General features: G+C 43.4%; 2 protein-coding genes across 5 annotated transcripts in view; one reads left to right on the top strand and one right to left on the bottom strand.

The window, feature by feature from the left end:
* The window catches only part of lrrk2 (leucine-rich repeat kinase 2), a 39,361-nt gene extending 38,728 nt beyond the window's left edge, over positions 1–633 (bottom strand). The window contains exon 1 of the mRNA XM_031561731.2: positions 56–633. Coding sequence (XP_031417591.1) covers positions 56–200 — 145 coding nt within the window. The 5' untranslated portion in view covers positions 201–633. The remainder of the gene's footprint in view (positions 1–55) is intronic.
* slc2a13b (solute carrier family 2 member 13b) lies at positions 498–9,890 on the top strand. 4 transcript variants are annotated; one of them, XM_042707457.1, is made up of 12 exons: positions 498–622; positions 1,380–1,839; positions 2,111–2,270; positions 2,654–2,856; positions 3,682–3,790; positions 5,366–5,529; positions 5,829–5,946; positions 6,163–6,288; positions 6,423–6,541; positions 6,869–7,021; positions 7,458–7,621; positions 8,438–9,890. In XM_042707457.1, the coding sequence occupies exons 2-12, from the start codon at positions 1,392–1,394 to the stop codon at positions 8,543–8,545; spliced, it is 1,872 nt and encodes a 623-aa protein (XP_042563391.1). In that variant the 5' UTR covers positions 498–622; positions 1,380–1,391; the 3' UTR covers positions 8,546–9,890. The 4 variants fall into 4 exon arrangements, with proteins under 4 accessions (XP_042563391.1, XP_042563392.1, XP_042563393.1 ...); XM_042707458.1 differs by lacking the exon at positions 498–622 and having other exon boundaries at positions 1,197–1,839; positions 8,438–8,506; positions 9,335–9,890; XM_042707459.1 differs by lacking the exon at positions 498–622 and having other exon boundaries at positions 1,197–1,839; positions 7,458–7,684; positions 8,438–8,506; positions 9,335–9,890.
* The last annotated feature ends 3,402 nt before the right edge of the window (positions 9,891–13,292 follow it).

The following is a 13,292-nucleotide window of genomic DNA, read 5'->3' as shown; positions in this document are numbered from 1 at the left end:
AAAAGCACAAATCCTCTGACAATTGAGTTTATGAATAAACAAAACCAAGTCTTACCACAACCATCCGTGTTCGCCAGAGAGAGTAGATCCTCCATGATCTGAACCATCGTACCTAATTGTTTTCCCTCCTGTAGATTGCTTAGCCGCACGAGTAACTTTTTGAGTCGCTCCTCCAACTCCTCCGTAGCCACCATGTTCATCTTCGTCGAACTCGTACTATCTTGCCTTTGAATACATCTACAAATCCTTGCGTTGAGATAAAAATTACGTGGCTTTGCAACAACGTTGCAGCAATGCCAAACTGTTGTAGCAATGCCAAATTGTTACAGAATGTACAGACAGATGTTGAGAACATTCCACAGTACTTTTATAAAAACGCTACATGACCGTCTTTTTTATCGCAGCTACCCTCCACATGTACACACAGCATAGAGTTATGGTTAAACCTTTTTGTAGTTTATGAAGCCATAGTTCCTGTTTGGCGTCTTTACCCTGAGCTTTGGGGGGGTTTCGGTTTGAAAATCACAGCTCTCTGGTGGACCACAGGCGTGCCCAAGTCTATCGCCAGATGAATCATATGACTCCTGTAACTTCGGAACTTCCTGTTTAGGAACGTCGGGAGGTAAGATTGTCTTGAAACAACATTGTCTGCTTTCAGAAAGATAGGGTTTGGTTCTGTTGTGGTGTGCATAATCCAATCAAAATTGGTTGTGATTTAGTACTGTCCTTTACAGACAATCGTCCGCTGTTGTCAAATCCTAGCCTACTTGTAGCCCGAACCAAACAATCAATCTATAGCCTACACGAAAATATTGAACGCCTAGCCTATTAAGCGTCCGTTAGCGAATTATATGCTATGCGTTGCCTATAGCCTAGTTAAAATGTGATTAGTTAAAATAGGTTAATGTCCTGCAGATCAGCTAAAAATGTATGCGGATGATGGAGATATGACAACAAAAAAAAACTGGCTGGTGAATCATTTAAAAATGAAAGAAAAAAACATATGAGATGTGTGCAGTTTATTAGTTTGTTATGATAATAATAACTAATAATAAATGTTATTTAAAGTCGTTGGTTTGCTTCTTTAACTGTTAACTTCCGTAACGTAGACACGCCCCTCACGACGTAAGAAAACAAACAGTTCTGGTCTCGCTGTAGAGCAGGAATAGACGACACACATTTATCAGCCACAGCCACAGCCAAAGCCAGATCTGTATTAAATGCCAGTCGTTGTATTGCGTGTTTTACAGCATGCCGGGATTGAACCTTGATTACATGTATTTTCATTCGTTTTGAAAGGTGGGCCTATCTGTGCTTGGTTGTCTGCACCAGAAACAGGCTGTCCGATTGACGGGTTCTTCCTATGTTTTGTAAACTAGGTGATCAAGTCCATGGATACAAAGGGGAAAACAGAGGACGAGCGAAGCCTTATCAGGGCTTCAGCTGATGTAGGCGTTAATGGCCCAGATTCTGCCGATTCTGCCGTTACTGTCAAGGGCTCCAAGGATGCTACTCATTCATTTGTCTACGTCTTGGCATTCTTCTCCGCACTTGGTGGATTTCTGTTCGGATATGACACCGGAGTGGTGTCTGGGGCCATGCTCTTGCTCAAGAGAGAGATGAACTTGAGTACGCTATGGCAGGAGTTACTGGTCTCCAGTACAGTGGGTGCAGCGGCCCTGTCTGCTCTGGCTGGCGGGTACCTAAATGGACTGTACGGGCGACGAGTCTGTATCTTGCTTGCAAGCTTTATTTTCACTATAGGTGGCATCCTGTTAAGTGTATGTCCGGACAAAGAGGTTCTACTTCTTGGGAGGCTGACAATTGGACTCGGTATAGGTAGGCTTATTTCTGCTGAGTTGTTCAAAATGTCACACAAATAATGCATCAGGCTGATTTAGGCCTAATATAACGATATCATATTTTTCAGTAATATCATACAAAGAAAATGAATCAAATGTATAGAATGATAATTACGTAGACCCTGTTGATCTGTGTGTTCCAGATGCAGTTACCAAAGCACAACTTCCCTGAGTAACATGCATCACTCCTGCACATATTATGTACACAGGATCTATATGAGGCTAAAGATCTCCCTCTCTTTTCAAAGGTATCGCCTCTATGACAGTGCCTGTTTATATTGCTGAAGTCTCTCCACCACATCTCAGGGGACAACTAGTTACCCTCAACACCCTGTTCATCACTGGTGGCCAGTTTATTGCCAGTATCGTCGATGGAGCGTTCAGCTACCTGCACCATGACGGCTGGAGGTATGTCCCACACGTAACCTTTTATTTCTTACAGGATGGTACTGACTATACACAAGGATGTGAGATGGTGGGATCAGTATCAGATTGGTCATAGTATGAAAAAAAAAAATGAAAAATTAGACCCGCAAGAGAAAGTCTGAAAGATGATTGTGTATGATTACTTTTTTTTGCTATTTGAACATAGTCCACATTTGGGCAATTCATACTTCCCTGAATCAAACTGCTGTTACTCCACACTAGTTAGTCTGCTCTGATAATAGTAATGAAGGGTCCATCTTTAATTCATTTTCTAGACAGAAACTTGAGATAATCCTCTTTCTTGAAAGAGTATGTAGTGTGCTGCAGTGGTCTTGCTGTGATCTGTGCCATCGTGCTGGTCTTAGGTACATGTTGGGTCTGTCAGTGGTACCTGCTGTGCTGCAATTCCTAGGCTTCCTCTTCCTCCCTGAGAGTCCGCGCTGGCTCCTCCAGAAAGGACTGACCCAGAAGGCATGGCAGGTGCTCAGCAAGATCCGCGGCACAGCGCATGTGGACGAGGAATATGACGCCATTAAGACCAGCATTGAACAGGAGGGCTCTGGAGGAGGTGAACAAACAAATACATACATATATCTATGAAACAATGAATTTACTGCTCATGAAGAATTGAAGAAAGTAATATTAAGATCTTTGGTAAACGATTCACCCACCTAAATGTTTATACTACAGATGCAGCTAATAGAGGCTATAAGCTTGAAGCTTTTTTTAAATGTCAAAAACAGGAAAAAGTTTTCTGGACTTATACGGATGATGATGTGGGTAAACAGTGTTAGCCTATTTTACTGTGCATTTTACACCGTTTGTTTCAGCCCTTTTTAAGTTTTTGCTTAACTTACATGTCAGAGCCCTCTAATTTGTCGACATTTAAAAAAAAAATATCTCAAACAAAGTATCGGCATACATGGAAGACACAGGAGCAAGTATCAGCCATTACCATTCATATATATCATCAAGTATCAGCCTGTAGCGAAGGGAGAGCATAGTCACCCCACCCGGACTCAAACCCAGGTCTACGGGGTGCCAAACATGCACTCTGACCACAATGCCAAAGAGCCCGGCTCAATGGCATGGCAGTCAGAGCACATACTCATGTGTAGTGACGATCACATTGTCACACAGCCATTACCATTCAGATATATATCATCAAGCGTGAAGCATTTCATTCTCTTCACAACTTGTGTCACTGATGTCACTGATATGACATGATACTGATTTTGTTTGCCTTGTTTAATGTTGCATTCATGGAACAAGAACTGGATCTCTGTCAAACAGATCCCATTACCTGTAGGTACCAATGCAGTCCCAGCCTCTATCCAGGGTAGGAACTTGATTTCCAGTTTGTAGGTGAATGATATTGACTATTCCCCTGCAGGTGGACCAGTGCTCTGCCGGATCCTGAGCAACCCCCCAGTGCGACGGGCCCTGATTGTTGGCTGTGGCCTTCAGATGTTCCAGCAGCTGTCTGGAATCAACACCGTTATGTAAGTATTCCAAGATCTCCTTCTTCTAGTCATCAGGACTGATCTTTCTGTTTTAACCTTTCATATTGTGTGTGAATGTACGTACAGTACCAGTCAAAAGTTTGGACACACCTTACATTTTTTTGAGAAGTGTTTTCTTTACTTTTATTATTTTCTACATTGCAGATTAATACTGAAGACATTTAAACTACGAAAGAACACATATGGAATGATGTACTAAACAAAAAAAGTGTTATCTACCGTGTAGATGTAGAAAATAATAAAAGTAAAGAAAAAAACTTCTCAAAAAATGAGAAGGTGTGTCCAAACTTTTGACTGGTACTGTATACATTATCATAGTGTTGTTAAACTGGAGATCAAAGCTTCTTACCCTTTTCAGTTCCACACAGGTGAAGCTGTTCAATTCCTTATTGGTGTTATTGGTTGGGGGACTTCCCACTGTGGCCACACCTCTCAATGTCATCATTAATCATCATCCCCAACATCCTAGACTATGTCAACATACCGGGGTGCACTAAACTAACACCACACCATCCTTACCCGAATCCAGGATGTCTTGAGAAGTACAGTATGTCAAAGCAGTATGCCAGCATGCCAACTCGTAGAACCCCTTGTGACAACAGGCTTCTTCAGGGAATACAGGTTATTTCCAATGAGCCCAAGTAATCTGTGATAGCCTCAGCCATTATTATAACTGGCTGGTTCTTTCCGCAGCCTCAGACAACTCCTTTTAAAGCTCTTTTAAGTGACCGTCCTTGAAAACCCAAAATCCAACAGAAGCAATGGGGTTGATTGAGCTACAAAGCCTCTAACACCTGTCTCCACGGCTCGTGTGTGCTTGCCAACCCTTATTCCCCCTCCTTCTGATACAAGTTCCACATACTGTAGCCTCTTTCCAAAGCCTTTTAAAAAGCTCCCTCAGTTGCATCTTCAAAGGGAATCGTCAACTCAATAGTAGGCTAAACAATGTGTTTAGCGCTCCGAATACACCATCTGGTCTCATAGAAGTCACAATGATACACTGTCTGACTTGGGTTTGCCCTCAGATATATATCATATCAGCCCCACAATCTCCAGCCCCACACTTTCAATCAATCAATCAATCAATTCAATCTTATATAGCGCTTCTCTATATACCCAAAGTCGCTTTACAGAGTCCAGAGTCCAGCAGTCATTCATACACAGTCATACCGGTGGTGGTAAGCTACCTCAGTAGCCACAGCTGCCCTGGGGCAGACTGACAGAAGCGCGGCTGCCAATCAGCGCCAACGGCCCCTCCGACCACCACCAACATTCATTCATATTCATACGATGCAAGCTACAACACTTTACCCCATTTGCCTGGTTTCTATTTCTCACGCCTCTCTCACACAAATGAAATTCTACTGTCCACGTCTTTAAATGGCAAAGAGTTTCTCCATGTATACTACCACCCTGGGTCAAATTATTATGCAGAACCCCTTTAATATGTAAAGAAAGGGATTATGTAGCTGCTGGTTTGTAAGTACTTTACTGGTTTGTAATATCTCACTGGGAGCCCCAAGTAAAGTAACACAGTCTCTAATCTCTTCTCAGGTATTACAGTGCCACCATACTGCAGATGGCCGGTGTGCGTGATGATAAAATGGCCATCTGGCTCGCGGCAGGCACTGCTGGCACCAACTTTGTCTTTACCCTGTTGGGGGTGTGGCTTGTGGAAAGGGTGGGGCGCAGGAGGTTGACTCTGGGCAGTATTGTTGGTAAGCGACAGTGGTACAGGAGGTAGAGAAGTCGATTCCCTGTTGAAGCGTCCTTGAGCAAGACACTGAACCCCCTAATTGCTCCTGATGTGCAGTGTGCCATCAGTGTAAATGTAAAATGTGTATACATCCTTGTAAGTCTCACATATGTAAGTCGCTTTGGATAAAAGCATCTGCTAAATGACTAAATGTAAATGTAAATGTAAGCCCAGGTTACCCCGTTGGTAAGATTTTCTATTCATATAAATTCGTCTGTTGTGAAATATGGAGTTTTCTTGGTTTATGTGTGTGTGTATCAGGTACCGCCATCAGTTTGGCTGTGCTGGCTGTTGGGTTTCTACTGTCCGCCCAGAGTTCACCCCCGGTCAGTTCCCATCCCATCGGCCAGGTTCTTAACTCCTCCTGCACGCAATACAGGTGGGAATGCCTGGGATCGATCCCACTTCTCATACTCGCCTCTCACACTAGTCAGCTACACACTTAGGACAGAACACCTTTTTTTTTTGTTAAAACTTCACATTTTATTTAGAAGACTGTAACTATTCCATTGTATGTTTTTTTTTTTTTTTTTAAATGTGTCATTTGAAATGTGAAATAGGCAACACGGTAATAACCTGAACTGTTTGTTTCTAGATTCTGTGAGCCCTGCATGCTTGATCCAGAGTGTGGTTTCTGCTACCGTGAGAATGGCACGTCTTCGTTTGACACGTCTTGTGTCTCTGTCAATCCAGTGAGCACCGCAGAGGCCGCTTGGGGCAGGTGGGTCACTGGGAGAGGCCTGTTTGATCTGCTCATGAACGACCCCCTCTCTCCTTGTCGGAGCATGTTGTCTACATGAACCCATAGATGTTTTGCTTGATTTTTATTTATTTTTTGTATTGTTTTATTTGTAGATGTAACAATGGCTCTCAGGAAACTTCTGGAACGTTCTGGGCTTATAATTATTGCCCCACTCGCTACTCTTGGATTGTCCTGCTGGGACTTCTTCTGTACTTGGCCTCCTTTGCCCCTGGTAAGATCTCCCACAATATATAGGAGGCGCCATGTTTGTTGTTCTCAATCTGTGCCGTTGTTCTCAATCTGCATTGACGGTGCGACAGTGGTTCAGGAGGTAGAGAAGTCGTTTCGTAATCAGAAGGTTGCTAGTTCGATTCCCACTGTCGACGCGTCCTTGAGCAAGACACTGAACCCCTAATTGCTCCTGATGTGCAGTGTGCCATCAGTGTAGATGTAAAATGTGTACACATCCTTGTAAGTCGCTTTGGATAAAAGCGTCGGCTAAATGTAAAATGTAAATTGACGAAATGAATGTCTGTCTGTGGTGGTGGATCCCTCCTAGGCATGGGGCCGATGCCCTGGACCATCAACTCTGAGATCTATCCCCTGTGGGCAAGGAGTACAGGAAATGCTTGCTCAGCCGGTGTCAACTGGACCTGCAACCTCCTAGTGTCTCTGACCTTCCTGCACGTGGCAGAGTACCTCACCTACTATGGTAGGATTGCCTATCTATTCTATGAATCCATTCAGGATGATCCCAGTCACTTATAGAGTCATATCTATTTAGTCCGTTTAATTGCATACTATCGAATTTCAAAAAAAGAATGTTGTACCTTGTTGTATCTGTTGTTTCGCAGAAGTAGCCCTCTGCTGTTATGTCTGGGGGCGACAGTGGTACAATAGGTAGAGAAGTCGTTTAGTAATCAGAAGGTTGCTAGTTCGATTCCCTGTCGAAGCGTCCTTGAGCAAGACACTGAACCCCCTAATTGCTCCTGATGTGCAGTGTGCCATCAGTGTAAATGTAAAATGTGTATACATTGTAAGTCGCACATATGTAAGTCGCTTTGGATAAAAGCGTCTGCTAAATGACTAAATGTAAATGTAATGTCTTGGTCGTGAGTGCTGAAGGATTCTGTGTCTGCTGTTTTCAGGTGCGTTCTTCCTCTACTCCGGGCTGTCACTGCTGGGCTTCCTCTTCATCTTCAGCTGCCTGCCCGAGACCAAGGGCCAGCGGCTGGAGGACATCGAGGCTCTGTTTGCGGAGCGGCTGTGCACCTGTGGGAGCCCCGGTGCCTCGCATAGACACTACATCAGGGTAAACGGCGGCAACTTTGACTCTGGGAATGAGGCTTCTGATGAAGAGTTCCCCTAAGAGGAGGTGTGAAGGCTGGCTGGCTGTCACTCTCCTCTCCTCTCCTCTCCTCTCCTCTCCTCTCCTCTCTCTCTCTCTTTCTGACAGTCTGGAGTGAGTGAGTGGTGGTGGAGCCTTGGACCAGTAGGAGTGGGTGACTATGGGGGACTGCAGTCATGACGATGACGATTGCTCTACATGCATTCCAGAGATTCAGAGTTTTTTTTTTTTTAACATAGCTTCAGTCATTTTGGTGACCCTTGCTCTATATGCATTTTAGAGAATCAGCACTTTTACTCTCATAATTGTAAAAACTGAGCAGGTGATTCACTATACTGCCCATGGCTATGGCTGCTACGGTCTTAGCTGGTGATCAGTATGAAAACTTTCAATTCTGGGAAGAAACCGGAAAGAGAAGAAGATACATATACAGACCCTATCTCTTTAATGTATGGTGGTTTTCAGCGCTAAACCAGCTTGGTCGTATTGTGATCCTGTCCTCCAAAGAAAGGAAAGAATGGAGAAATAAAACAGCTGGTCTGTGGAATGCAGTTGGGTGGCAGAACTTTAGGTGCATGTTTTGTCGGTTTGTTTGGGATGAATATTGGGAATACTTCACAAGTGTCTTCTATCCAAAGCACAACATCTGTGATTTTTCGGGGATGAAAGGGTTTGGATTTTTGTGGTGATGGGACTGTAAAGTTCTTCAAAGTCAACTCTAGATGTCATTTGTGTGTTTTGTGATAAAAAAAAAACAAAAAACAATATTGCATTTTCCAGCCCCAAATGGAGTTGGCCAAAACGCAGTATGGATCACTGGAACAAAATACTGCTGTTTCATACATAACAGTGAGTATGGCAAACACACATTACAGGGCCACTGCCTAACAGTGTTTATGGCAAACACACATTACAGGGCCACTGCCTAACAGTGTTTATGGCAAACACACATTACTGGGCCACTGCCTAACAGTGAGTATGGCAAACACACATTACAGGGCCACTGCCTAACAGTGTTTATGGCAAACACACATTACAGGGCCACTGCCTAACAGTGAGTATGGCAAACACACATTACTGGGCCACTGCCTAACAGTGATTATGGCAAACACACATTACTGGGCCACTGCCTAACAGTGATTATGGCAAACACACATTACTGGGCCACTGCCTAACAGTGATTATGGCAAACACACATTACTGGGCCACTGCCTTGTTGTAATCATAACAGTGATTATGGCAAACACACATTACTGGGCCACTGCCTTGTTCTAATCATAACAGTGAGTATGGCAAACACACATTACTGGGCCACTGCCTAACAGTGATTATGGCAAACACACATTACTGGGCCACTGCCTAACAGTGATTATGGCAAACACACATTACAGGGCCACTGCCTTGTTCTAATCATAACAGTGAGTATGGCAAACACACATTACAGGGCCACTGCCTTGTTGTAATTATAACAGTGAGTATGGCAAACACACATTACAGGGCCACTGCATAACAGTGAGTATGGCAAACACACATTACTGGGCCACTGCCTTGTTGTCATTATAACAGTGAGTATGGCAAACATTCATATGAATAATGATGAGGATTTAAGCGATGTGAATAATGTTCTTGCACTTTACTAATGGTTTTGCCCTGCTCTACACCACTCTTTATCTTTAGTTGCCCTAGAGATACAGTGGCCCTTCATGGAGTGCTTTACTGGGACCAATACACTGAGAGTGGATTATGAAAGATGTGGCTTTTTATACCATAATGAAACAGAATGCCTTGTTGTTTGTTTTGATTGCAGATGGTTGTTTTGTGATGAAATCATTCTATGAACTAAGATGTTGTCTTTTGGGGTTTAAAAAGCTCTGTATAATTGGAATTGACATGTATTTGTGGGGATTTTGGACATTTCCGACTTCCACCAATAGGTACCATACCATACCAACCATATTGTAATGTGCTACAATACAATGTATTGTGCTAGGTTTTTTTATTTCAAGACTTGAAAGGCTCTGATCTGCCATTTATCAAAGGGAAGGTTTGTGTAATTGTCTAGATGACGGATTCCAGATTGTGCTTTTAGACCATATTGTCATAAATGAACAAGACCATATCATTTTGTATGGGATTTCTTTCTACCAGTTTGTTGGTAAGAAGAGTTAATGAAGGATTATTACTGTATTAAATCTGTAAATATTCATATTAAATCGATATTGATGCTCTTGTAGCTGCATTTGTGTCTGTGAGAGTTTGTAGGGGTCCAAGCATGAAAGCCTCATCTTCTTACAGACCGTTTTAGTCTTTTGGAAATAATGCTGTCGGGGAACTCCTGAATCCTTTCATTTCTGCAGTTTTTCTTGAGATTTTGACCTCCTCTTCTCCAGTTTTTCTTGAGATTTTGACCTCCTCTGCTCCAGTTTTTCTTGAGATTTTGACCTCCTCTGCTCCAGTTTTTCTAGCTTTCCAGCCTTCTCCTTTCTCTCAGCCCTTCTGGCCTTCCACTTCTGCCCGGAGTCTTCCGGAGTCTTCCGTCCGTCTGCCGTCTGTCCTCTGCTTTCAATAGTGCCTCCCTTTTTTTCTGCAATCACTCTGCTCGGAATATTGGGAATTCGAAATACCGTTAATGAACAAAGTAAGGTTATTGGTGTGAAAAAAAACAACCGTGATTCTTTCTAGTGATCTCAAATGTCTCTGCAAACCAATGAGCCATGAATGCCGGAGTGAAACCTGTTGGATATCTTGCATGTCTGTTTCCCTCCTCCTCCAATCTTTTTCTAGAGGTAGTTTTTTTTTTTGCTTCCGCATGAACCCATCCAAGAAACCCCCTCCACACACTCTGGGCGGGCTTCCCACTGCCCTGGGGCACTTGTCTTTCACCTGAGGCTTCATCCTCCCTCTCAGGTGGCTTGAAGGCTGCGTTGTCTCTTTCTAATGTTACTATATTTATATATACTATTATGAGATATTTGGGTTGTCCGTGTTTTCTTGGTTATTCTCATCCTGCGTGGGAACTACTGCCTCACACGTGGGTTCTGGGTAATCAGAGGTAGGCGTTGTTTCAGTGACAGACAGAGCCTCTGCTGGGTCTAGTCTCTGGTGAGTATTAGACAGTATGCAAGCAAGATTATTGATGGCTTCTTTCTCATTTATGTTTCGGCACTCATACTCATGGGGTTCTCATTTTTCTGAATATGCGTCTTTCACTGCTCCAGGTCCTGTTTTTCCATATCAGTCTGTTTATGTAGGCATATCTCGTTCTGCTTGTTAATCTCTTTCTCGCTCTCAATCTCCCTTTTTCTATCAAGCTGATTTTTGCTCCTTCTCTGTTTGCCTGTCTCCCTCTGGTTCTCTCTGCCTGGGCCTTGATGTTTTTCCATTTCAAGCTGTAGTTCCCTCTCTTTCTGCTCTTCTCTCTCCGGCGCCTCTCTGTTCCTCCTCTTCTTCCTGATAGCGTCCCCCCCCCCCCCCCCCCATTCCTTCTCCTGTGCCAACTTCTCCAGATTATTCTGCCGTTCATTCTCTTTCTGTGTCTGTATATTTCTCAGGTGTTTCTTTTACTGTGTCCCCCCCTACTGGCTCCTTTGTCCAGTTACTGTCCATGACACATTCCACCTCCTTTATTGTCCTCCAACTCATCTTTCCAGGCATTGTCTTCTGTCCTGGTATTCATCACGATCTTACTCTCTGTGTCTTTTCCTCCCTCTCCAGTTCTCTTTGTCAACCCTTCTGACGTTCTGCATTTCTGTTTCCTGCTTTTGCAGCTTCTCCCATCCTTGTGTGTTTCCTCACTCTTCTTCTGAATATTTGTTTTTTTTTCATCCATAGTTTGCTGTCCCTCTTGCAAACTCTCTCTTCCAGCCAGTCAGTTACCTCATGTTTCACGTTCCTTACTTTTGTTTCTAGCGTGTTCATCTCTGTACATTTCTTCCTGTCTCCTACCACCATACATTTGTTGTCTGTCTGCCAGCTCTCCTTGACCCAGATGTTTCACCAGCTCTGGTCTGCTTCACAGATGTTTCACCAGCTCTGGTCTCCTTGACCCAGATGTTTCACCAGCTCTGGTCTCCTTGACCCAGATGTTTCACCAGCTCTGGTCTGCTTCACAGATGTTTCACCAGCTCTGGTCTCCTTGACCCAGATGTTTCACCAGCTCTGGTCTGCTTCACAGATGTTTCACCAGCTGTGGTCTCCTTGACCCAGATGTTTCACCAGCTCTGGTCTGCTTCACAGATGTTTCACCAGCTCTGGTCTGCTTCACAGATGTTTCACCAGCTCTGGTCTGCTTCACAGATGTTTCACCAGCTCTGGTCTCCTTGACCCAGATGTTTCACCAGCTCTGGTCTCCTTGACCCAGATGTTTCACCAGCTCTGGTCTGCTTCACAGATGTTTCACCAGCTGTGGTCTGCTTCACAGATGTTTCACCAGCTCTGGTCTGCTTCACAGATGTTTCACCAGCTGTGGTCTCCTTGACCCAGATGTTTCACCAGCTCTGGTCTGCTTCACAGATGTTTCACCAGCTGTGGTCTCCTTGACCCAGATGTTTCACCAGCTCTGGTCTGCTTCACAGATGTTTCTTCCTAATCTCACTCCATTTGCTCCCATGTATCTCTTAGCCAGTCATCCTCCAGTTCCTCATGTTTTCTTTCAATTTTTCTCTTTCCTTCAATCCCCCTACTTATATTTGTTGTATTATGTCTTCTCTCTCAGCCTCTTGTGCTCTTTCTTTTAGGGCATCCTGTGAGACAAGGTGAGGCAAGTTTGTTTATATAGCACATCTCACACACAGAGGCAATTCAATCTGCTTTACAGAAATAAAAGCAAAAGGAACATTACAGTTTTTCTCGATTGTTTAAGCACGGTTTTGATGGTTTTGTTTTGTTTTTCAAAACACTACACACAATTAGCACAACCACACACCCAATTAGCAAAACACCTCAGATCCTTTGCAAAATGAAACACTCTTGTAAAAACTATACACTAATTTATCAAAACCATATTTTGTTACCATATGAAACACACACGTTGCCTATGACTTAATTCTGTTTGTACCAGTTACACACTGCTGTTGCAAACTTAAAACACTTTTAGCAATTCTATTTCTCAGTGATTAGAGTAGTCTAAGTGAAGTACACAGAGAAAGTGCAAATATACAATAAATTCACCACATTACACAAGACCAATGCTGCAGATTGATGAAAATATAATTTATTTCTCTCCATAAACCCAAATCAGTCAACATGTCAACATGGAGAATCACAACAAAACATGTCCCACTTTTCATGCCACTACAGTAGTGTGCATAACACTGTAAGTTCAGCAAATATCAGACATCCAGTAATGGTTACAATTACAGTAAAAAAAATAGAGAAACAAAGATCTTGATAAATTTGGTCCTATTCTTCTTTGAGCACGTTTTCCTCCTGCTTCAGGTCTTCCTCTACCTCCACCTCCACCTCTGGCACGGCCTCCGCCTCTTCCTCCTTCTCCTCCTCCGTGGATTCCCCCTCTCACCCCCACTCTTCTTCTTCTGACTCTTTCCATTTTGGTTGAAGACAGATGAACTCACCTGCTGCATTTCTATAGTGCTTGAACCTGTTTGGTGTGTCTACAATTAAGCAATCATGTGTT

Source organism: Clupea harengus, chromosome 3 (genome assembly GCF_900700415.2).
Source record: "Clupea harengus chromosome 3, Ch_v2.0.2, whole genome shotgun sequence".
Taxonomy (NCBI): Eukaryota; Metazoa; Chordata; class Actinopteri; order Clupeiformes; family Clupeidae; genus Clupea; species Clupea harengus.
The sequence above is the reverse complement of the archived record's forward strand: the minus strand, read 5'-3'. Positions and strand labels throughout refer to the sequence as shown.